We start from the raw sequence: 26,339 nt of genomic DNA on the forward strand, positions 1-26,339 counted from the left end.
CTGAGAAGAGCATGCAAAGTAAATGTTTACGTGACTGCAGCAAATGGATTCATTTGGTCTGAGTGGTCCTCCCACAATGACACCCTTTAGTTCATAAATCAGCGGCAGGAAATGAACAGGAAGACACCTCTCATAGTTGCACACACAGAGACACACATATATATATATATATATATATAAACACAGGCGGCAGTGACACAGTGGGTGACATGGACGTGAGGGCAATAGGACTTAATTAAAGATAAGGCAGGGCTGGTTGCATGCTGGGACATGACATGGTTCCAATTACACTGTCTTCCACTCCCTCCAAAAACCTAAGAAAACAAGCATCAGGGGGAACCATAGCTAATTTAGGCAGTGAATGGAATAACTGGCAGATGAGTAGAAGTTGTATTATGGGAGGAAACAGAGAGCATTCTAAGTGAATGTGTGTTTCATAATTAAATCAAAAAAACTCTGGCAGGCGCGATCGTAGCTATAGTCGTAACCACAATAATTTTTACTGACCTAGAACATTTGGTTGACATTAAACAGTTGCCATTTGAAACAGATGCTTTAAACTGCTTTGTAAGGTTTGCACATGTCCCAAGTATGAGATGAAATGACTCTTCAGCACAGCCAAATCAAATGTATTTTTTCAGACAATAAGAAGGAGAAACTGTAATGAAGATAAATGAAAATAACATTGTCTATAAATGATACACGTCTTTTCAGACAGGGTGCTTAAACCCTGCTTTTCTGCAAAACCATGTGCTTTACATTTTTTTTAAAGACATTCTCTGAACACAAAAAAATGCTGAGCAATAACCGCAGTCATCCTCTCACAGTAGTTCCAAAACCAGCTGGTTAGCTAGCCATTCATTTCACCATAAATCTAGTTTACAGATGTCACGGTGTACAGTAGTTCCCAAAATGTGTCTTTGTTTGTGTACTACGTTTAGCAGAGCAAATCCCTGCATAGTACCAGCAGTTCCCTCTTCCACTTTCCATCCAGACACAATGCTCCACCTTTACTCCCTTGCATCTTTATGACCTTGTTAGGGGATTATATCTTTGTCAAAATACGCCTCAAGGCTGTCTGGCTCTGTAACTCAAATCAACAATTACATATACTTTTCACACCTCGCAGTCAACTAGTCTGCTGGATCTAATAGAGGTTAAACAGCATGTCTTGTCCTTTCCCATTTGGTTTTTGGAAATTTTGGCCATCTAAAGAAATGTTTTACTTTTCATTCCATAATCTCCTTTCATGAAGATCATTTTCAAACTATGCTCAAAAATGTATGAGTATATGTAAAGTTGGTTACCCAAAATAATCCGGCATTATTTATGAGGTTAAATTAAATGAATTATATAAAAGACATCATCATCATTATCAATAAATTATTAGTTTTCTTTCTTCTTCTTTTTTACCTCTGCCTCTTTATATCTGCCTGTAGAAAATTAATAATGCATTAAAATTTATATTTTGATAAACACTATAAGGGAAAATAAATAAATAAATAAATAAAACATTAACTAGGAAAACAAAAAAAAAACATTTTACTTGCACCCCCATACTGTATTACTGACTGCCTACTGTTCTTTCATACCAATTCCATTGTGCTCACCTTTTTAAGTGTGTGTCAATACTGTTGAGTGCATCATTTCAGTTCTATATACCTGTATGTGCCTTCATTGCTCATTACACTGCTCTTTTTTGTGTCTTTTCCCTTGTAGTCAATACTGGTAAGTTGTCATCCGTCCCTCATCCACCATCAGACAGCAACAAGAAACCTTGAGCCACTGTCATTGTCCTATCTTCACTCTAATTCCATCCATCAATACAGTATGTAATTCATGCTATGTGGGTAAATTAATATATATGTCCTGTTTTCTTTCATTAAAAAAAGGTAAATAATGACTGTTTCTTGTTACATACACACTTAGCCTTTATTCCTTGAGCTTTTCATGCATACTGAGATGTTCTAAACTGGAAATGATGGAATTGTATCAGGCTGCCAGGTAATTAGGGCCTCATTTCCTCTGCAGTGCCCCCAGCATTTGCCATACGCCCCAGGAACCAGGTGGTGGCAGTGGGCAGGACGGTCACCTTCCAGTGCGAGGCTACTGGCAACCCACAGCCCGCTATCTTCTGGCAGAGGGAGGGCAGTGAGGTGAGATTGACCCTCAGTCTGTCATCATACTAAATGGCTACTCAGTGTAAATAGTGAATTAATGGCTTTCTAACTCTGTGATCTCTGTCTCCCCTCCAGAGCTTGCTGTTCTCGTACCAACCACCACAGCCCTTTAGCCGTCTGTCTGTCTCCCAGATGGGCAGTTTGACTATTACCGACGTTCAGCGCTCTGATGGTGGCTTTTACAGTTGCCAGGCTCTCAACATCGCTGGCAGTGTTATTACCAAAGCACTGCTGGAGGTCACAGACTGTGAGTAAAGGGAAGGTGTGATGGCGGGCAGATGGGGGGACTTTTTTTCAGCACCATTCTAGCTGCAATGCATTTGTCTTTTGGCTAAACAGACTGCAGTTTTGCATTGTTGAGCAGGTCTATAAGGCTACAAACTGGCATTGGTTGCAGCCTGGTGAGAGCTACCTCCCTTAAAGGTGTGGTAGTTGGCCTTGGTTACTAACTGTTAGGGGAGGGATTTCAGGAAATGTTGTTTACATCATAGACTTAAAATCTTTCCATGGAGATTGTGTGTAAAGAGTGTCTGGCCTTATGTCTCTTTCTTCCTTAAATATAGTGTCTCATCTGACAACGATAGTTACGTATTGTAACTCCAGATTCTATGAGTATAGGTGCAGCCCTCTAAGAGCTATTGCAATTGGGTTTATCCCTTCGCGCATGCGCAGTCACGAAGATTTTCTTTCACGCCCTGTGCCCCGCACGGGCCTCTCATATGTCCGCAGATACTGTATATTACAGTGGCGCGACCAGAGATCTGCTCCCAACATCAGCATTTTTCTTCAGCCAATGTTGGTGAAGCAAGGTGGCCCGAATCTTAGAGGGCTGTGCCTATACTCATAGAATCTGGAGTTACAATACATAACTATCGTTCTATTTCGTATAGGCTCGCCCTCTAAGAGCTATCTCTATTGGATTAAGGGCGAAGCTGACATTGTCAACGCCACCTTAACACAAGGTCCACAAGCAGAATGGAGACTAATTCATCTTCCTATTTCCACTGAACAAGGTTTAATGAATCAAAACATTATTTCGATGAGAAAAAACCCTGACATCATCATGAGTAGGCCTACTGATCGTGAGGCCCATGTCATGTGGATTGTGAAAATGTTTTATGGTGACAAAAATTAACATCACAATTAATAACTGCAAAAAAAAACACATTCCACCAAGCCACTCAAGTGCAGGAGGAAGGAGACAGCAGCAAAACCAAACCTGACAGCGGATCATTAAGTTAAGTGCGGATAAAACTGCGTGAGTCATGGGGGACTCAGACGCACCGTGCAGATAGAAACGGATGAACGGGCATGGGGGCGCCCAGGAGGCCGCTGCACAAACGTCGGCCACTGTCACGCCACTGAGGGGGCCGCGGACGCTGGTAGCGCTCTCGCGGCGTGGGCCCGAATGTTCAGGGGGAGGGCGGGGAGTTCCACTCCCTCTGCGCTCCAGGCATGGGTGATAGCTTCACACAGTCAATGAGACAGACGCTGCTCCAAAAGAGTCGCACCTTGTGTGCATTCTCTGTAGTTAACAAACAGCCGCTGTGTTCGTCTGATGTCTGTCGTGTGTAAAACGTACTGGAATAACGTACGCACCAGGCGAAAGGCGAAGGAGGAGCGCTGTTTTTAGTGACAGCATCCTGAGAGGGGCTTGTGCCAGAGACATAACCTCTCTCTCCGTAGCCCTCGTGGCAGGATGAAATGGCCGCTACATAGGCTTTAGTGGTAGACGGAGCCAAATCATTATCCACCAATGTTTGGAGGTAGTTAACACTAGGGGCAGAGGACACGACGTGGGCTCTGCACCCTTCTCCGTGCACCAGCGCTGGAAAGCAGACCAACGCCCTGCGTAACACGTCGTAGTAGAGGGGGCTCTTACGCCCTGAATAGTGCGCACCATGGCAGGGGGCCAGCCTAGTCTCTGCAAGCGTTCCAGCGGCCAGCCCCATTGCCGCTGGCTTATCACCGGGGGTTAAAAATTTGCGGCTTTCAGTTGTGACAGAGCGTCTGCGCTCGTGCGCTCCGGTGCCGCTAGAATGACTGACAAATTCTCCTCCTGGATGCGTTCCAGGAGGCGAGGGATCAGAGGGATCAGAGGGACCGGGTGGAAAGCGTATAGGAGGGTTCTGGGCCAGGGTTGGTGGGAGAAGGCGCTGACGCCGAGGGGTGGATTGTCCCGTGTGCTCGAGGAAAAACTACAGTGCGCACTGTGTGTTCTCTCGTGAGGCAAACAGATCCACCTCCGCTTTCCCAAACCTGCTCCACAGCTTCTGAACAATAGAGGGATTCAATTTCCACTCGTGAGAGGGCCCTCCCCTCGATATTAGGTCTGCTGTCCTGTTCAAATAACCCCGGGAATGTAAACCACTTCGAGGGACGACAGATGACTGTGGGCACACAGCAGGAGGCTCCTGGCTATCTCCAATAGCCGGACGAACGCTGCAGCTGTAATGTTGTCTGTGCGCACGACGACATGTCTCCCCGCTACCACTGGGGTGAAGTGTTTCAATACCTTCAGCACCATGGTCAGTTCCAGGCAGTTTATGTGGGGGAGAGGGGGAGGTGGCCATTCTCCTCCCACCACCTGTGACTCGCACAACCGGGTCTGACTGAAGAGAAGGCGGGATGGTCAGCATCCGCCACTTGTGGCGTTTAGGGTCGAGGTGCTGAAAATGGAACCACCTCTGGATTTTCCTCATGTGGAGGAGACCCAGGGGGACTACCACGTGACTCGCAGACATCATGGCCAGGTCATGTTTGTAAATGAGAAGTTGTTCTCAAACAGTTTACCTGGATAAATAAAGGTTTAATAATAATAATAATGCCCAGAAGACGCATCACAGACAGCGATGACACTGTTGCGTTAGGCGTGATACGTGAAAACAGAGTGCTTAGTGCGTCCAGCCTTGGCGCTGACAGTTTGGCTCTCATAGTGGTTGTCTGTAAGGGGACCAGCGAGCTCTTTTTGCCTGTTTATGGCAAACTCAGTGTCTGTAGGTGCTGCCCAAACTCCATCCATTGTGTGGTGCGCAGCTCTCTGCTGGGAAAAATCGTCCAAATAAAAAGGGGCTTTGATCCCTTTTCTCTGTAGCGGCTGTAAAGCCATCTCCATGCATTTGGAGAACGTGGAACGTGGAAAATGCGTCTCTCAGATCCACGGAAGTCAGCCATACGAGGTGGCGCACACATTCAAACACGTGTCTGACCGTCAATATGTGGGATGGGTGCCTCATAATGTTCAGAATTGAATTGAGACAAGTCGAGAAGGTTTCCAGTCTGCCCGTCTTAACAGGAACAGAAACCATCGTTCTCTTCTCCTGGAGGGACGCGGGAAAAAAAGCATCCTTTGCCTTGTCTGTTGCCATAGCAACAGAGAGCGCGCCGCTATGCTGTGTATTCAGAGAACGCATGGCGGGGCAGTCATCGAGTCAGAGCTCTCCACGTCCCGCCAGACTGTCCGCTCAGCTGCCATCGTCTGCTGCTTCAATTCCTCCGGCGGTAAGCGACTGCAGAACTGCCGGTGGCCGGCAGGGTGCCAGCGGGCCGGTGGCAGGATGTAGCCGGTCGGTGGTCGGTACACGGCGGACACCGCTGTTCTTCGAAGTCTTCAAAACTGCTTGTCGCTGAAGAAAAAATGGGAGCAGATCTCTGGTCGCGCCACTGTAATATACAGTATAAGAGAGGCCCGTGCGGGGCACAGGGCGTGAAAGAAAATCTTCACGACTGCGCATACGCGAAGGCATAAACCCAATAGTGATAGCTCTTAGAGGGCGAACACTATACGAAATAGAAGTGTACAGTATGTAATCTAAATTAACAGGATTAGGGGAAATACCTTATTATCATCCATTGTAACAACATAAATTGTGTTGTATTGTACTATAAATATTCGTGAATTCAGACTGCAGGATTGACATATGATATTATTAATAAGGATGCACCGATTCCAGGATTCGGCTTCGGATTCAGCCGAATATTGGGCTTTTTGACGGGGTTCGGTTTCTGCTGAACCTTAGAATTTTTTTCCACCGAACTGAACCCTACGCTTGCGCTACACTCGCTACACTGGTCGATGTAATGACGCCGCTGTTGATTACAGAAAGGTGTGTACATAGGTGGACCGTTCAATGCAGTAGGCTGTGAGAAAGTGAAAATAGAACTCGTGAACAGAACTCGTGAACAGAAAAAGTGTTGTTTGGCAGTACTTTCAGTCAAAAGAGGGTGATTCAAGTCGAGCTACAATTTGCAATGCTGATTTGTCTCGTGGTGGCAAGGACCCTAAACAATACACAACATCGCCGCTGTTAAAACATTTGTGTATGAAACATCCGAAAGAATACGAGTTGTGCATGAAGGAATCTACAGACAGCAGCCAAAATGCAGTAACTTCAGGTACGGCAAAGGAAGGACAGTCACAGCTACCAACTTGTGTTAACCAGGCGCATAATGTTGCCTATTCTTTTTTTGTTTTACAGTTAAAATAAAATAAAATGAAAAGTACACTGCTGTGGACGTTGTTTACTTCATTAATGTGTTTACTGTGTTAACGGACTGAGGATTGGAGTAGGATTCGGTATTCGGTTTCGGATTTGGCAGAATCTTAACCAGTGATTTCGGTATTCGGCCGAACCCCAAAAATCTGGATTCGGTGCATCCCTACTTATTAAAAGGTATTTCTATATGGAAAGTGGTCTGAGGGACTCTCATCCAAAACCTAGGTGATAAAATAACTGTTAATTGTCGGGGGAAAAAAGCAATTTAAATGTGCTTGGAGGCCCACACCAGTAATTATGTACACACCACCAGCAAAGTCTACAAGCTCCCAATTATAAGGCCTGTGTGATCATGAATACATGTGTCTGGGTAACTGTGTACTATGTACTTTGTATTAAATGAATGAAGATAATTGCTTCAGGCTCAAAAAGACAGTTACTGCATCTTTCAGTTGTTCGGTACAGCCCTATTATTTATAAAGGATAATCTGCTGCTCATATTGGTAATGCATGATGCAGGGAAATGAGAGGCATCCACTCTCTGTTACAGGTAATGGAAATGGAGAAAAAAAAGATGGGGTCATGTTTTATGTAATTTTTTCAGTGGTCTATAGCACTGCACTCGCCTGTACCTATTCCTCTCTACTGTCCCCTATCCAAAATTCTCTCCATCCCACCACTCTCCTCTCATCCCCAATTTTGAGTGGTGCATTTATATGGAAATAACTGGTCCGCATTACCTCCGGCAGTTTTCAAGGCGTGTTTCCATCACCTTTTTTGGTATTTTTATTTATTTATTTATCTAAAGCCCCTGCCCTCATCCACAGGTTTTTTTTTTTTTTTTTATGTAAGAGTGAGAGAGAAGCGAGAGCTCTGTTATCTAAGTGGAATTGTTATTAGTTTGGCTTTGCCGTTGTGATTGGAGCCGTCTCCAGCAGTACCTAATGCCGAAATAACGATTAGTTGCTCTCCGCTGGAGGGGAAAAGTTGATTTATTTTTTGTTCCAATGCTTGCACAGCTACCTCAACCTATTGTTCTCTCTTTACCAATTTTCCTCTTAATATCTCTCACATCTTATCCGTCTTTAGTTTCTTGGCAGCATTTCATTTTTCATTTTCTCTACTTTCATCTTTCTTACTTTTATTTCTGTCTCTCTCTTCATGACTTTGATCTTTTGTCAACATCAGTTCCCAATTTCATAATATACTGTTGACAGTGTATTGTTTTTGGGGCTTTTGCTTTTATTTGACAGTGATAGAAGAGATACAGACAATATAATTATTGTATTGTTATTATTTTTATTGTTATTAATGCAGGAATAGAGAGGGATGACGCAACAACAGGAATCGAACTGGGGACCTTACATTTTAACCGCTTTAGTCCCTTGCACACCAGACGCTCCTATTGTTTAATACAGTATTAACCCCAGTACAAGAAAGTACCATACCTTTTGTACCAACAGGAAATGATAGCATCATGTGCTGGAGTTCCCATGTATTCAGCATGCAGAGCACATGTGCACGTCACCTGAGATCTTTCCGTAAGCTTACTTTACCAATACTGTCCTTAAAATGACAACACATGTTTCTCCAATCTGATGCTTTTAGTTGCCTCAACATGACACCAAAAATCTTAAACCTGTTTTAGCTGCAGTGGCAAAACATAAAACACATGTTTAATATGAATAATTTGTGTTTGCAGTATACATTAAATATACTGTAGAAAACTAACATCACAAAAAAAAAACTGAAAACTTCTCAAATAGCTACCAAAACACTTCTAAAGCATTTTTTTTGTCTTGGCTGTCAGGCGATAATGATTTCAGTTTTGTTTTATGTGAGCAGCTCCTTCATTCCACTGTGTGTTGCATTGTGGGACGATGGTGTCCATCATGCTAAAAAATGGTTGCATTTTTTAATATACTTTATTTTTTTATGTTTTCAGTGTGAACCACACACATGTTTTAAGTATGAAGTATGCCAAGGCCATCGGGCAAGTGTTAATTATTATTAGTCTTTCACTTCCCTACTTCTTTTTTTTTTTTATTAGCTGGATCAGACCAGCCTCCCCCTGTGATTAGGCAGGGCCCACTCAATCAGACCATTCCTGTGGACAGCACAGTGGTCCTGGGTTGCCAAACAGCTGACTTTCCATCTCCTACGGTCCACTGGAAGAAAGACGGTGTCCTGGTTTCTCCCATGGACTCCCGCATGTCCATAGCAGACACAGGATCACTGGAGATTCGCTATGCTAAGGTAGGAGGACTAGGGGTTAGTATTTTACAGTTACAGCGACTGCACTCAGACAACCCACTGATATCTGCCACTGAACTTCTCCTCAGCTGGGAGATACAGGCTTCTACACTTGTGTAGCTTCTAGTCCCAATGGAGAAGCTTCCTGGACAGCATACTTACAGGTGGAGGGTAGGTCACACAAATTGAGACAGAGTTATAAAGTTGGTAATACATGCTGAAGAGCCCTGTGTAGTGTACTGTAATGATTTTCTTGGTGTCTCTGTGGCAGAGTTTGGAGTTGTTGTTCAGTCCAGTCAGCCGATAGACCCTAACCTGATTCCCAGTGCTCCGTCTAAACCTGAGGTGACTGACATCAGCCATACCTCTGTCACACTGTCGTGGAAAACAATCCCCAGTGCTGGTGCAACACCTACATCTTACCTGATCGAGGCATTCAGGTTAGACTTATGTGGTATCCAGCCATCTATCAAGCTTGATGAAACTTCCCTTGCTTCTGTATGTTATCATTTCTTCATCTCTTCCTGCAGTTATACGTTAGGCAGCAGATGGGTGACCCTAGCAGAGCATATAAAGACACAGACCTTTGTACTGAGGAACCTGAGGCCAGCAACTGTCTACCTCTTTATGGTCAGAGCGGTGAATGCTTATGGCCTCAGTGACCCCAGTCCAATCTCTGACTCTGTCAGAACACAGGGTCAGTGTGCACTTTTCTTTTTTCTTTTTCATTCCAATTTCAGCTCAATGCAACCATTGTTGCTATTTTACTTCTTTATTTCCTTTTGTACCAACAGACAGCACTTCCACCATGCAGGGAGTGGATCACAGACACATCCAGAGAGAGCTGGGAGATGTGGTTATCCACCTGCACCCACCAACTGTTCTTTCATCTTCTGCTGTCAGGATGCAGTGGATGGTAAGGGGGCCGTACCATGACGACTGTACTGCACAACATCAACATTTGTTTACTACATGTTTTCTATGTTATGTACAGTGTGTGATGTGCATCTATGTGATCAAAATAAACTAAACTAAACTGAACTAAACAATGTCAGTGTTAAATATGGGAAAAGGTAAAATGTGCAATTTTACCAATCAATGTAAACACATGCTGTATATCAACAATTTAAAATCAAAACATAGCCTGTGCTGACAGTTTTTATCAGGGATTATTATAGAGCAGACTAACACTCTGATATGTTTTCTCTTATTCTTCCAAGCAACACAAATAAAAGGAGTGAGCTGTCAATGATGAATGAGCAAATACACTTTCAACATAGCGATCTGAACAGTTCAAGAGGATTTTCTAAGCTAAAACTGCTTAGTGTGAAATATTTATTCTATGCTGAAATTACATGTTGTTTTCTCTCTAAACATGTATTAGCAGAGAATAAACCCACTGCACGGAGAAGTGAATGTATCTTTAGTGCGATACATTGTGCCTTGTTCCCAAGACATGGGGATTTATTTGCAGCATGTTTTATCTGTGTGGATGCAAGTGTTTAGATATGTGTATGCCTCCACAGAAATATTTTAAGGCAATTATTTGTCATAATTGTGTGGTTTAAATGGAAAGTGCTTCGTCCTCTCTTGGCTTGATTTTAACCAGAGCCATTTTGTGGTTTACAGTGAGAATTCACAGATATGAGGAAATGGAAATCTGTATCAACCTAAAGGCAAATGGTATTAACTGAGTTTTAACAGATCCTTCCTGTGGGATTTTCACTCCAAGATTAGGCGTTAACCACTTAGATGTATGTTGTTGTAACTCACACACAGATATAATTGTGACAATTGTGATAATAGACTTTACATGCATCACAGCAAAAAAACAACACAGTACCATTACACATCTCTTTGATTAAAACTCAGGTGTTTATTTGCTCTTGGTCAAAAAGGGTCTCACTGTCACATGTTTTATCTCTGCATCTCCACTAGGTCGAGCAGCAGTCCACATACATCCAGGGTTACAAGGTGCTTTACAGGGCATCCGCTGAGCACGGCCAGCCAGAGGGGCAGTGGAGTGTCCTGGAAGTACACGCCCCACGGGAAGACGGGGTGGTGATCGGTCAGCTGAAGAGAGGTTCCATCTACGAGTTCAAAGTGCGCCCTTTCTTTGATGAGTTCCAGGGAGCTGACAGTGAGGTGAAGGTGGTCAGGACCTTGGAAGAAGGTGACTGAGAACTTTTGTTCTGCAGTATTAAATACATCTATAAATAGCTGAGAGGAAATTAATAACATTGATGCAACTCTTTAATTTCCTTCTATTATATATTTGGATGATGATACAAAAGCCAGGTATTGACAGATATTTTGTTCACATGCACAGCTGTTAGAGATGCGGACCACACCTGGGATACATACAGCATCAAATCAGACTGTGTTTATGTCTGAATTGTTAACTATATCCTTAATTGTCTTAGCCCCTAGCAGAGCACCCCAGGGCGTTACAGTGACAAAGAGTGATACCAATGGGACAGCTATCCTCGTTGCTTGGAAACCGCCTCCGCAACGGGAAGAAACTGGAGTCATTCAGGAGTACAAAGTAAGAAAAGAAGGCCCCAAGCCATCTCCTGTACTCTGAATCATGCGTTTTATAGTTAAAATGTACCTTCTCTTGACAGATCTGGTGCCTGGGTAACGAGAGTCGCTATCATGTAAACCAGTCGGTCGATGGCTCCACCTTCTCTGTGCTCATCTCCAATCTGGCACCGGGAATTCGCTACAGCGTAGAGGTTGCTGCCAGCAATGGTGCTGGACCTGGGGTCAGGAGTGATGTCACTTTTTTTCAATTAGGTGAGAGTCCTACCAAAAACAGTGTTTGTTTATTGAGGTGTCATCAAACTAGACCTAAAAGCAGTCAGATCATCCCAGGGTGAAAACTTCTATAATTAAGAAAAGTTTTTTAGCCTTCTTTATACTATACAGTGTTCATCAAAAAATGTATAACGCACCATAATGTGCTTACCCTGCTGTTACTTAGCTTCAGATACTTTTTTAACGATGCTCTTGTATCTTTCCTGCTTCATCTGCATGTTTGTACACACTGTATTCTTCAGTTATGCTTCCTGCAAATCATCACAGTTGTTTTTGTTTTCACACATTATGCCTCTTTTCTCTCTTTCTTCTTTTACTGGTTAGACTCTGCAGGCCAGATGATGGATATCAGTGAGGAAAGAGACACCTTGTCTCAGATCTCAGATGTGGTGAGGCAACCGGCATTTATTGCTGGCATTGGCGCCACCTGCTGGTTGGTCCTCATGATCTTCAGTGTGTGGCTCTACCGTCACCGCAAGAAGAGAAGTGGCCTCAGCAGCACATACACCGGCATCCGCAAGGGTGTGTGTTTCTCTGTTGTGTGTATGTTTCAGAAAGGTAGAGCAATGTATGATGCTAAATCAAGATCAAGATGCTAAACATATAGGCCACGCGTGCGTCTGCGAAACAGGTGTTTACTTTTGTGGGTATATTTGAAGGACGTTATGCTTGTAGAAAAGATCAAACCATGGCACATTGCCACCATTAAACAGCTGTCTTCATCTCAGTGATATTAAGAAATAATTTCAGAGGCTGATAAGCAGATCACATTAAAGGGTGAAAGATACTCTTGTCTAATCTTCCTTTGAGACTCCAGGAGCAAATTTGCATTTGCGACTATGCAGACAGTTAAAGGCTGACCTTTAGTCGCTTATTTGTAGCATGTCATTTTCCCTGAACACAGCACAGTTCTAAGAGGCACAGGCCTGTCAACCTGCCATTACCATGTCTGCTGCAAGATCAGTGTTATTTTCCCACTCTCTCTCGGACCGCCTGTCACCACCATTAACCTTCACCTGGACACTTGTCAAGACAAAGGCAGCAGCAAGGCAGATGGCATGTGGTTATATAAATGTTTGTACACATCACTTTTTCACATGAAGAGATGTCCATCACGCAGCAGATAGAATATGCGTAGACAAGTCCAAACCTCATACTGGGAGTAACTAAGCACATAGCTACTATAATAGTAAAGTTTTAACATTAAAAATGATTTCTGTTTGCTTATCTTATTCCCCTTCCGTGTCTTTGTCTGTCCCTACAGTCCCCTCATTCACCTTTACACCTACAGGTATGTACAGTATGATTGTTCTGCTAATGTTTGTGGTATTTTATGTATTTAGCAAGTCAGTTATTAGAGTTATTGTATTTTATTCAAACATCCCAAGATGAAGTTGCCTCCCGTCTCTTACAAGTCAGTTTTCATGGTCATTTACATATAGAACTAGAAAGGTATGGAAGCACAACTGAAAAATTGCAACATATTATATATATACAGAATACAACAAGCAAAAACACAATGAAGTGATTAAATAGTTCTTGCTCTAAAGTACCTACTGTTGCTACCTATACAGTACATGATTGCAGTACTAGAATGTAAAGATATATGTGTTGAATCAATTTGTGGATTTAGCTGCATATGTATATAGTATTGTGCCAAGCTCACTAAGTTAGGTTTATTTAATGTAAATAAGATATATTATGTATTCTACTAGAGTATCTTTATTTGTTTGATGTTTTACTGGTGGTGGAGGAGAAAATGTCTCAGAATCAGTTATGAGATCGGTAAAGGCACAGGCAATTATTTGTGTTGTGTTTCATGCACATCAAACCATAGAGTCAGACTTGTGTATTGAAGTGAGTGTAGTCTTTTCACTTTAGATTTTTGCTTATAAGCTCTATCCGCCTTGCATGGCTTCACTTTCTCTGCCTTTGGCACTTTCTCTTTTTGACAGCTCATCAAAGTTTAATGTTTTTCTGTTTCTCTTTCCAGTGGCATATCAAAGAGGAGAATCTGTGTGCAGTGCTGCCAGGTGAGTGATATTTTTGTCCCTTTGTGTTATATAAAAGACTAACAGGAGAAATGCACTTACATTGTGAAAACACTAGGGGGAGGTGTCTTCCTGCTCCAAATGATGAACCTCATGCATCCACCCCATGCTCAAAATTCATCAGCATACATGAGAACAGTGGGTTTTGATTGACAGCACTGTGGTCCTCTTTGTTGCAGACCTGGCCTTCTCAGCATGGGTGAACCTCTAAACCAGCTGTGGCTGCCAGACAATTGGCCAAATGCATGTGCCAATCACAAGGACTGTAGCATCAACTGCTGCAATAATGGCAATGGCACCAGTGACAGCAACATGACAACATACAGCCGACCAGGTTAGTGCAAGACTGAGCCCATGTCAAAGTTCAGGTACTGTCAGAGTGTCTGAGATATATACTGCTATGTGCTGCTTTGTTTTACATTCTCCTCAGCTGACTGCATAGCTAACTATGGAAACCATACAGAAAACAAACAGGGGGGACAGCTTGGTTCTGAGACGGCCATTTACAGCGATGTGAACCTCTCCAACAAGCTCAATGAGATTAAAACGTTCAACAACTCCAACTTGTGCTACGCGAGTCCAGGAGGAGATTCAGCAGCCACATATGAACCCATCCCGTACGCCACCACACAGCTCATTCAAGCCAGCATTAAAAATAAGGCAGCCACTGGTGTCGCTATGGCAGAGCCTCTAGACATGCCCTGCTGGAAACAGCCCCCCAACCTGCCTCCAATACCAAAGGAGATGGCAGCACAGATGCAATACAACATAATTGAGCAAAACATGCTAAATAAAGGTAAAGTAGGGTTACATTTGATTTGCTTTACACCATTTATATGAAAAAAATAAAGCTGTTGCAAATGGTCTTGCTTCTTTGTCTTCAGATCATCTGCAAGGAAGTGAAGGAATGATCCATCCTAAAACTATCCCCTACAACCAGACCCGTGATCACAGCACAGGAGGCTCACACCACAGCTCAGACAGAGGCAGCAACAGCACCTCAGGTAAGGCCAATGGCTACTCGGTACAGTGCTGAATTTTAATGAGGCAAGCCATACGTCTGTGTTTACCTTGATGTTTTCTTCTCATTTCTCAGGGAGCCAACATCAAAAGAAAGGAACACGGGCCCCAAAGATCCCAAAACATAATGCAGTAAGCTGGGGAGAAGCCCTGTCTCCTCCTCATGCTAATGCATGGGACTGTGATGAGTATAGCCTACCCATGGAAAGGAGGTACGGGGAAAAAGAGACACACAGATCCATTTACTTCTATACAGCACACACTAATACACAGACATGCATAGCTCCTCAGTTGGTTGTGTTGAGGTGGGGTCTCAAAAAGAGATAGCTGCAGTAGTGCACTTCAAAGTCCCCTAAAATATGCACCAGTCTGCACAAAATCTATTCATTTATTTGTTCTCGAGTGACTATGCAGTGAATATAATTAGAAACACATTTGAATTAGAAAAAAAAATGATTAGGTTGACTGTTTCATGTTAAATTATAGCTGCTCCTTAGCAAACCGTAGCCCTCCAGGATAAAACAAAAACGGGATAAACTTATCAGACTCACACAAGCATAATTGGAGGTATGCTGTGAACACCTTCTGTTAAAACATGGCCTTATTGTCACAACCAACACTTTTAACCAAACTAATTACACAATTTAGATGTGTGTCACTGTCAGACAGTTTGCTATGACAGCATGTTTTATATAATTGAAATGACTTCATAAAATGTTCAATGAACAGAAGGGAAACAAGAATGCATTCAAGAGAAGACCAGCATTTCAGCAATAAAACCAGATGGTGCAGAAAGCTTATTGTTCATCTTTGTACGTTTTGCTATGATGGAAATTTGTGTTCTTATGGCGGACCTAGGGATTTGCACTGATGTCTTATGGTCTGTGACTAATGTTTTAGGACTGCCAACACCCCTCATTCCTTTAGCCATTACCTCATGTCAGTTGTCCTTTTCTTATCAGTTTTGATCCAGACGAGAGAATGGAAGGCTGCCCTACTCCACCACTTAGAGGGGCTGCCTCATCCCCTCCTGAAGTGTCTTATAGTCACCCACCTAACGCAACACCACAGGGAGACCTGAGCAATGGCCTGCATGATGGAACCGAGCACCTCAGGTAACCAGATAAAACCTTACTGACACTGCTTTCAAGCATTTCTAACTGATGCTACACATTTTCTTTTTTGTGACAAGACTGCACAGATTTTTTTAATTCACTTTCCAGCCAACACATCAGCGGCCACCCTCGCCCTCTTTCCCCAACACACACCTACAGCTCCATACCCTTCTGCGTGGACACCGACGTACAGGAGGAGGATGAGGAGGAAGAGGAGGAGGAGGCAGAAGAGGAGACAGACGCAGAGCTCGCTGACAGTTACTACAGCCAACACCACAAACGGCAGAAGCACAAACACCAGCTGCACCACCCCTCTCCACACAATCTGCTTCTCCATGGGCTGGAGCAGACCCCAGCCTCCAGCACTGGGGATCTGGACAGATCAGTCACAGGGTCCATGGTCAACAGCTGGGGCTCAGCATCTGAGGACAACATCTCATCTGGCAGGTCCAGTGTTGTCAGCACCTCGGAAGGATCCTTCTTCACAGATGGCGATTTCAACCAGGCAGTGGCCTCTTCGCGGGATATTGTAGGCCTGCGCATGTGTAGATACCCAGAGGAGTCAGGTGAGAAAGCTTCTGTGGAGGAAAGGTTTTATTTTGTGTTCAAACGTAGTAGACACATTACACATTTATGTTTCCAAAGGATTAATTGTATTAACTTTGGTAATTCCCTGACTTTCCACCAGCGCCATCGTCAGGTAAAGATTTCATTGCCACTGTGACCATGTTAGCGCGTTGATGTTAGCATTTTGCTCAAAGCACCACAATCCTTGGAAACTTTGTATCGATCTTAAATATGAATCTATTCATTATGTCAAGCGTAGTGTATTTGACGGCGCTGGCAGTGTAGAGTGCCAAGATGCTTCCATTAACATGATTGGTAATGAATGAAGTAGAAAAAAAGAATTATCAAATGAAGTACTTTATTGGTATCGGTGTCGCTTTAAGGGTATGTGTTTTGGTATTGGTACTGGCCATAATCGTAATCGTTTCAATGATAACCAGCCCGACTAAACGTATGTTCCTTAAATGTCCACGACTAAATAAGCAACATTCAGATAGCCCACCAGGATAAATTGAATGAAAAAAAACAACAATACTATGATAGTTATCACACTCACACAAGCATAATTGGAGGTATGCTGTAAACACCTTCTGTCAAAACATGAACAAATTGTCACAACCAACACTTTTAACCAAACTAATTACACAATTTAGATTCTTGTCACTATCAGCCAGTTTACTATGACAGCAGGTTTTACATAATAGAAATGACTTCATAAAATGTTCAATGAACAGAACAGAAACAAGCATGCATGAGAAGTGCAGCTTTTCAACCCATACAGTCTGTGGCTTTGTAGTCTCACATTGCCAGCCCTTCCTCCACAGCGCTGCGGAGGAGGGTCTGGCTAGTCCACACAACATTTCGGTATAGGAGAAAAACGTGCTCTGGTTTATTGGCATTTCTTTAAACTAATCACAATCACCTTGGGCGCCGCTATGCGCCCGACAGAGCAACGGCGCCTCTGCTAAATAACCTTGGGAAGGAACTTGTCTTGGTGAAACGTGTACGTTCAAAAGTTGTTTTAGTCGTGCAACAGAAAACTCAGATTGGACAGATAGTCTAGCTAGCTGTCTGGATTTACCCTGCAGAGATCTGAGGAGCGGTTAACCATAGTCCGCATAAATTGACGGGAGTTTAGAAAACCAACACAAAGAAAGTGGAAGGGGAGGGAAATCCAGCCAAAAATGAGGGACATCCGGCAGAACCTCTGGTGGCACCGGAACAATCCCGTAAATGAAACGTCATCAATATAGACTAGCGGCGTGGTGAAGACAAGCATGGTGTATTTGGATGATTGATATGATGCAGTTCAAAGTGCAGAGATGCTTACATTCACATGATTGGTATCAAATGAAGTAGAAAAAAGGTATTCAAAGAAGTACTCTTTCATTATCGGTATCACTTTAAGGGTACTGGTATTGGTACTGGTATCAATGATCCCCAGCACTATATAACGTAAATGTCCCTTAAATGTTTATGATTAAATAGCAGCAATCCAATATGGATAGTTAATTTAGTTGGTTAGTGTGAAGACAAAAATAAATCCTTAGGAATTATTCATCAAGGGCTTAAAACTCAGCTAATCTGCATCATCAGGACTGTTTGGGTGTGGTTTTATCAGATTTGATTGACAGGGACATGGTAGCAAATCACTCAACAGTCATCACATTTCGTGACTGTTGCTAAATCCTGATTGGTGCTCAGCACATGACATTACGTTTTTCATTCTAAGTCCAGCCCACTTCAAACCAGAAACAAAAGCACAGACAAGTCAGTACACAGTCAACTGTTCCAACTTTGACAGAAAACGGTGTGTTCATGTACATTGCTCACAGTAATGATGTTACATGTACTATTATGTGATCTAAACATTTACTTTTTACGCTAAATCTGTTTGATGATTGCAGGCCGGCGGCACCAGCGGCCCAGCAGCCCCATGTCCACAGACAGCAACATGAGTCCTGCAATAACACATAAAAGACCCAGAAGGCATAAACAGAACCAGTCTGGTCAACAGGGCTACCAACCCAAAGATATCTTCAATGACGGTAAAGACTGAACCAAGAGTGGGATTAGATATTCACTCCTGTTTATCTCCTAAAAACTGTAACATTTGGCTATTTGTGCTCTACTGTGTCCCCAGACTCTTGCATGCCTCTGAATTTTCCAAGCCAGATGTCCCACAGCGACTACAAAGTGAGGGGGGCCACGCTGCCTCGGATGGGCTCCGGGGAGGCCCGGGGTCGACGAGGTAGCGCCGGCACTCACAGGGTCAGGGAGGCTTCATTTGAGCAGAGAGAGAGCCAGGACAAGCACAAGACTCCACTAGGAGGGAAAGGAAGCAGCAAAAGCCGACAGCACTCAGGCACTGGATGGATTATACAGCACACTTTTTAATAAGTGATTGAGTTACTGCCCAACTTCAATGTTTTCTTTCTTGTCTCTCTTTCAGAATTTGGGGATGTCCTTCTGTACAGTCGTCCCTCTTTCCCATCAGGTCAAGCTCAGAGGGAGCCTGATGATACTAATTCATCCAGCTTTATGTCATGTGGAGATTCAAGGACCAAACAGGGAGGACAGCTGGCACCTACAGGACAGGTGGAAGAGGTAAATCAAAATCAGGAGCAAAACTCCGGAAATACAGTTCTCTGTGTTAGCTATTTAGTGTTAATTTGCCCAAATACACGTCTTTTATTATCTCTGACACAAGGTAACCAACAATTTAAGTAAGTGCAAGGGGGTAAACATGACACTATTTTGTTTTCACAGTTCCTGAAAAGCTAAGAAGCAATGCGAGCACAACAGGGATATCCTACAGTTGCTTCAGACGAAGGACTATGACCTTTATAATATGGGAAAAAGACTCTACAAATACTGCACAATACGCTCTTGTTTTCTACTTTAAATTTCTCATTAGGTGTTGAAAAAAAAAAAGAAAAAAAAAGTGCCCTCATGTTTAAGTCTGCGGACTTCAATTTTGATGCACTGTTTATTGTTTTCTTTTTGGGTGACCAGCTTCCAGGAGCCTGAACCGCTGGTTGCTCAGTAAAGTAAGATGAATGCACATTTGTTGGCAGTTGTGAGTATCTACACAAATATTGTCCATGACGACTGCTTGATGCGGTCCATACATGATCTTTGCTTGTCATTCGTCTTGTTATTTTACTGTAATGGATATTCAGTAATTACCAGCCATCTTGTAAATTCTTGAAATTGTTTACTTCCACAGAAGTGCTTCAAATCCAAATTTTATATAACAGTGTTAATGTTTTATAAGTGATGTACATCTTGTATTTGTATTATTTGTCCTACTTTGGTTATAAAAGCACAATCACTTAATTTTATTCTAAGTCTTTATTATATGAATTTCAGTCTGGAGGAACTCAGTCTTTGGAGTCGTGTTAATCATTTCATCAGTTCACTTCAGGCTGAGAAAATGATTGTTGATTGTGATTGTGCATTCAGTTGCGTACATTTGAGCTGCTTTAATTCAGATTTGAACTATCTGTTGTGTGTACTGAGAGAATTGCATGCAGATTCACCTGTAGGAGCTTTTACTTAAACATCTTGACTGCTTTGTTCACCCATTGGGATGATGAAAAACTTGGTCATGGACTGGTTCCATTTATTGTTTTCTCCATTGAGGCCATTTCATTTAGTTCTGTGTTCCCTTGTCCTTGGCCATAACCTCTAGAGCAGGGCTGTACAGTATGCTTCATTCATTGAATTACTGATCATCAATCTCTTACCAAACTAAATTCACTTGTATAGCAATTTTCAATAACTAAAAACAACCAAACTTTAAACTGGAAAAATATCAGAAAGCCAGTACAGGAAAATGAATAGTATCAGGCATGGATGTATTAAGAAAATGTGTATTGTTTATTTATAGTTATAAAGTTACATTTGCATTGTGCTCTAGAGTTGTGATATTGTCCAGCCCTGTTCTGAAAGTTATATATGGAACAAATATGTCACTCTAACTACTCTGTTTGAATAAATATGGCTGTTCCTTAAGCAACAACAACAAACACTTTTAGCTCATTCTTTCAACTTAATTCTACGTTGTGTTTCAAACGAAAAACACTTGATTTTCAACCTCAACTAACCTAAGAAATGGCAAAAAAAAACAGCTCTTCAGACATATTGCCAAGGAAATATGGCAAACATGCAAATGACAGTTCATCCTTTCCGACATTTCACTCATGTCTTCTAAGGTGAAGTGGTAACTTTTACAAAACTAAAGTAAGACTTCTACAGCAGAGATCTTCAACTGTTACCAAATTGTTGTTCATTTCCTGAAAGTTTTTTTCAAAAATTTAAAATGTCTTAACACTAATCCAACATATTAGTAGCAAATAAAAAATCTGCTGGAAAAACCAAACTCTGGTCAGGCCAATCACATCGTTTTTCTGTATGAATACATTCTCCCGTACAGTATGAAACCGTAGACTTTATTTTTTTTTTTGTAACAAGAACAATTACTGAGACTCTGGAGAGAACAACAACTATTAGCTTTTCAGTGGGTAGTTTTTACCACCACAATCAAATCATTTCACCACTTGTGATCAGAGGTAGAATTAATCTCACCATGTGCAGAACGTCGATCTGCTCCCAACACAGCACCCAGTCTGTGTCCCCCCCCTCACCCCCCACCCCACCACTGTAGTTTATGATTAGGAATTTTAAACCCTGAGACAGAAGACAGTGATCAGAGAAGAGCTGCGAGTTTCCGAACGCGCTATCCCATTGTGTGCAGAGGCAATTTGAAAGACAACCGTCTATCCCGCCCCTCGGATTGAGCCCTGCCAATGGTGAGTTCCCAGACCCAACATCTTGATGTGGGTCTGGCTTGTCAGGCTAGCTGTCACCAGGTTTTTGCTGAATGCCCTTCAGTTCCTCCCACAGGTGAACCCGCCCAATTCCGTGGTTGTGAGGAGATGTGGACGAGGAAGGCGGCAGAAAAGAAAACTGTGAGGATGTGATGAGACATGCTGTCTAATTAACCTCACTTATGAACCTTCATCAACAGAGCAGCTGTGTGCTGCTGACAGGAAGAACATCTTTCCCAGATGTCTTTCAATACATGAGTATATGTGTGAGTGTCAGTTTGACTGTTCCTTGACTCACACAGTAAGTGGTGCACAGAGGATTATCACCTGAATCTGCAGAAGACATTTGAAAATAGCGGAGCATTTAGCAGCTACTTATGTTATAACATAGTTATACAGCTCATTTACGATGCCTTCAAAGGGGCCAAACAAATTAGCTATTGCAGGTTAAACTTGTGCCACTGTATGAAATGTCTTCAGATTTATGACCCATTTCAGAGGGTCAACTGACATGAAGGGACCAGTTTTTCAGTGATGAATCTTTAAATTCTCACAATTCAATGCTCCACTCAATCTGGAAACCTGGCTGTTTTCCAAATCCATCAAATATGGATTTCAGAACACACCCTGCCAACAATAAGAGGATCAGAGGTAGAGAAAGACGGTCTTCTCACCTTTCAAGTATTGGATCATACTTTTCATTGAAGTGCCAGCTCAGCCTTGTGCCTTTTTTTTTTGACATGATATACTGTAACTATTTTTGACATACTATACTATGACTTTTTTTATAACTTTTTTTGACATACTATACAAGGACTTTTTTTCCGCCTTTATCGACATATCATACTATGACTTTTTTTGACATGTACTATGACTATTTTTTTTACATACTAAACTATGACTTTTTTGCAACTTTTTTCGACATACTATACTATGACTTTTTTTGACATGTACTATGACTATTTTTTTTACATACTAAACTATGACTTTTTCTGCCTTTTTCGACATACCATACTATGACTTTTTTTGACATACTATATTACGACTTTTTCTTCACACTGTCCTATGACTTTTCTCGACATACTATACTATGACTTTTCTAATCACTGTTTTGACATACGATACGATGACTTTTTTATCGCTTTTTTCGACATGATATACTATGACTATTTTTGACATACTATACAATGACGTTTTTATAACCTTTTCTGACATACTATACGATGACTTTTTTATTACTTTTTTTGACATGCTATACTATGACTTTTTTTCACTTTTTTGACATTATATAATATTGACTCTTTTAAACATACTATACTATACTATGACTTTTTATCACTTTTTTCGGCATAGTATAGATGGCTATTTTTGACATATTATACTATAACTATTTGTGACATACTATCACTTTTTTTTTAATCAATTTTTCGACATTCTATACTTTGCCTTTTTCGGCTTTTTTCGACATACTATACTATGACTTTTTCCAATATACTATAATGTGACTATTTTAGACATACTGTACTCTGATTTTTAATAAGGCCAATGTGACTCAGTGGTTTGAACTGCTGCAAGTGGTGCCACATTTTTTTTATTTTTTTTTTATTTTACTAATACATAGAACAAATTAAGAATTACAAAGACAACACAAGCCTCAAACACCCCCACCCACCCCTACCACCCCCCCCATGCATTCACACCACAAACCCACCACAATCAACTCCACATCTGTAGTGTTTTTACAAAAAAAAAACTATAAATAAAAAGAAACAGAGCAAACAAAATAAAGAAACTGAAAAAATAAAAAATTTAATAAAATTAACATAAATCAATCCTCTAACTCAAGTAAACAAACATTCCATTTCTTTTCATGTTCAATTATTCTGTTGTTATTTGTTGCTATAATTGTTTCCAGCATATGCTGATGATAAACTCTATTCTTAAAGTGTTTTATACATAAATTTAATATAGTTTTAGCTTTAAAAATAAACATTTTACCTATCAAAATAATCATATTCAAAAAGTGGTTACATTTACCCTCATATACACATAACATTCGCAAAACAATATCCATAGACCTTAACCATATCTGTATATTGGTCCAAAATTTTGCCACATGCGGGCAAAAATAAAACAAATGCATCAGGTCTTCCTCCTCATCCCCACAGAACCTGCAACAAGGGTCTTTTTCTATCTGCCACTTAACCAGAGACTTTTTTGTTGCAATAATTTTATAAAAGATTTTAAGTTGAAATATTCTGGAATATGAATCAATTGTAGTTCTATAAATTGTTTTAAAGTAATCTTTCCACAAAATTGGTTCATTAAATTCGTCTTCCCAAAACAGGCAGGTTCTGTGTGGAAAAAGTGCAGTGCCTGTGATATTTAATTTCCAAATATATATTATTTTATTTATCTTTGCACCAGATAAACCATTTTAAACATCTTATTGGTGGGAGACAAACCATTAATTTATTCTTCTTATCAATTTGCAATTTTGTTTTCCAAATTTGGGGAATTGCAGAAATTAACTGGTTAAATTGTAACCGATCAAGAGAAATGCTAAAAAATGTTTTCAAATTTTCATAAGAAATAAAATCTCCAGATAAGTCTAAAAGGTCATTAACAAAAATTAACCCATTTTTAACACATTCCTCCCACAACAATGGCCTGTCTCCAACCATAATTTTTGAATTCATCCATAGCAACTGTGTCTGAATATCTTGAATTGTATCTGGAGGGTAGTACTGGAAATTCAACCAAGCCTTCAGTGCATCCTTGAAGAATGGTGATAATTCTTTTAAACTACTTTGAAATAGTTTATCAATATGTATTGTTTGTAATTGGTAAAAAGGAAATAAATTATTCGAGAAGAAGGAAAAGGCTGAATATAATCTCTGGCTCGTAATCCATTGTTTATTGTGATAAATTTTAGTCACCCAAGAGGCTTTCAAGGAACAGTCCATCATTTGAAGATTTTTTAACTTCAGTCCACCGTTATCATAAGAATTATATAAATACTGCCTTTTAATTTTATCTGGTTTATCATTCCATATAAATTTGAAAATTTTTTGTTCAAAATGTTTAAAGAATTTTATGCTAGGTGAAGGAAGAAGCATTAATAAGTGGACAAATTGTGGAATTACTAATGTATTAATCAGAGTTACTTTTCCTTGAATTGTCAGAGAGTTCCCCCTCCAAGGTTGTAAAATTCTATCTGCCTTTTCCATCCTTCTCTCATAATTGTATTTAACAATTTCTTTAAAGTTGTCCAGTAAATAAATCCCTAATATATTAACTTCTCCATTAATCCATTTAACAGGAGCCGAACTGTTTAAAATAAAATTGGTGTTTTTTAATGTCCCAATTCTCAAAATATTACATTTCTCAAAATTAGGTTTCAATCCAGATATTTTTGAAAAAATATTTAATTCCTTTATTAATCCTTCCAAAGTGGATTGTGTTGGTTTTATGAAAAAGGTTGCATCATCAGCATACATTGTCAGCTTAATCTCTTGACCATTTGGAAATAAACCTGATATATCTGGATTGTTCCTAATTCTAATAGCCAGAATTTCAATACATAAAATAAAAAGATATGGCGACAAAGGACACCCCTGACGGACTCCTTGCATTAATACAAAAGTGTCTGATATATGACCATTATTGATCACTCGACTAACAGGATGATTATAAAGAGTTTCAAACCACTGTATTAAATTATTCCCAAAATTAAAAAAGCCAAGACATTGTTTTATAAACTTCCATTGTACTTTATCAAACGCCTTTTCAAAATCAGCAACAAACAATAATCCTGGTTCCTGATGGTTCTCATAAAAATCTATAGTGTCCAATATTTGTCTGAAACCGTCTCCAATAAATCTTCCCTTAATAAAACTTGTCTGATTGTTTTTTATAAGATCTCCAATTATATTTTTTATTCTTAAAGCAATACATTTAGTTAAAATACGAGTATCACAACAAAGCAGGGTCAATGGACGCCAATTTTTTAACCATTTGGGATCTTTATATTTCCCATCAGGATTTTGTTTTAAGAGTATTGAGTGGTGCCACATTTAGGCACTGATTGATTTGACTTCTGGTTCAATCACCACTCTGACTTTTTTTCACTTTTTTTGGGAGACAGAAGGTTGACTCTTCAAATCTTATAGACTGCAATTAGTTTACCAAACAGTTGTTTTGAATAGATAAATGCACTTTTCGACATACTATACTATGACTTTTTCATCACTTTTTTCGACATACTATACTATTACTTTTTATGACTTTTTCAACATACTATACTATGACTTTTTATCACTTTTTTGACATACTATACTATGACTTTTTCAACATACTATACTATGACTTTTGTATCACTTTTTTCAACATAATATGCTATGACTTTTTTATCACTTATTTCGACAAACAATACTATGACTTTTTTCACCATGCTATACTATGACTGAAGGTTGCATGATCAAATCTTATAAGTTTCAGTAAGTTTTTGGGTCAAAGATACTACATGAAAAAGACATATATGACGAAAACATGAACATTTGTGTCAGGTTAGATAGCTTAGGGTGATAAGCAAAGGGTTGGGAGACAGAAACTTGACTCTTCAAATCTTATAGACTGCAATTAGTTTCCAGACCAACTTTAAAATAAAGTCTCTTTACCAAACAGTAGTTAATGCACTTTTCGACATACTATACTATGACTTTTTAATTCAGTTTTTTCGACATACTATACTATGACTTTTTCATCACTTTTTTCAACATACTTTACTATGACTTTTTAATTCAGTTTTTTCGACATACTATACTATGACTTTTTAATCACTTTTTTCAACATACTATACTATTACTTTTTATGACTTTATGGAACATACTATACTATGACTTTTTCAACATACTATACTATGACTTTTTATCACTTTTTTTCGACATACTATACTATGACTTTTTTGACATACTATACTATGACTTTTTATCACTTTTTTTCAACA

General features: G+C 40.5%; 1 protein-coding gene across 4 annotated transcripts in view; it reads left to right on the forward strand.

The window, feature by feature from the left end:
• Positions 1-20,530, forward strand: part of LOC120544417 (roundabout homolog 1-like) — a 91,997-nt gene extending 71,467 nt beyond the window's left edge. For 3 of the 4 annotated variants that reach the window (XM_039778136.1, XM_039778137.1, XM_039778138.1), the window contains 24 exons: positions 1,720-1,728; positions 2,032-2,156; positions 2,256-2,427; positions 8,727-8,932; positions 9,019-9,100; positions 9,201-9,369; positions 9,460-9,626; positions 9,724-9,845; positions 10,868-11,102; positions 11,353-11,474; positions 11,554-11,725; positions 12,071-12,268; positions 13,011-13,037; positions 13,740-13,779; positions 13,977-14,131; positions 14,228-14,593; positions 14,682-14,801; positions 14,894-15,029; positions 15,780-15,932; positions 16,041-16,498; positions 18,407-18,547; positions 18,643-18,864; positions 18,952-19,106; positions 19,269-20,530. In XM_039778136.1, coding sequence (XP_039634070.1) covers positions 1,720-1,728; positions 2,032-2,156; positions 2,256-2,427; positions 8,727-8,932; positions 9,019-9,100; positions 9,201-9,369; positions 9,460-9,626; positions 9,724-9,845; positions 10,868-11,102; positions 11,353-11,474; positions 11,554-11,725; positions 12,071-12,268; positions 13,011-13,037; positions 13,740-13,779; positions 13,977-14,131; positions 14,228-14,593; positions 14,682-14,801; positions 14,894-15,029; positions 15,780-15,932; positions 16,041-16,498; positions 18,407-18,547; positions 18,643-18,864; positions 18,952-19,106; positions 19,269-19,283 — 3,767 coding nt within the window. In that variant the 3' untranslated portion in view covers positions 19,284-20,530. Of the gene's footprint in view, positions 1-1,719; positions 1,829-2,031; positions 2,157-2,255; positions 2,428-8,726; positions 8,933-9,018; positions 9,101-9,200; positions 9,370-9,459; positions 9,627-9,723; positions 9,846-10,867; positions 11,103-11,352; positions 11,475-11,553; positions 11,726-12,070; positions 12,269-13,010; positions 13,038-13,739; positions 13,780-13,976; positions 14,132-14,227; positions 14,594-14,681; positions 14,802-14,893; positions 15,030-15,779; positions 15,933-16,040; positions 16,499-18,406; positions 18,548-18,642; positions 18,865-18,951; positions 19,107-19,268 lie in introns of all 4 variants that reach the window. The other variant, XM_039778139.1, reaches the window with a different exon arrangement.
• The last annotated feature ends 5,809 nt before the right edge of the window (positions 20,531-26,339 follow it).

This window comes from Perca fluviatilis, chromosome 16 (genome assembly GCF_010015445.1).
Source record: "Perca fluviatilis chromosome 16, GENO_Pfluv_1.0, whole genome shotgun sequence".
NCBI lineage: Eukaryota > Metazoa > Chordata > Actinopteri > Perciformes > Percidae > Perca > Perca fluviatilis.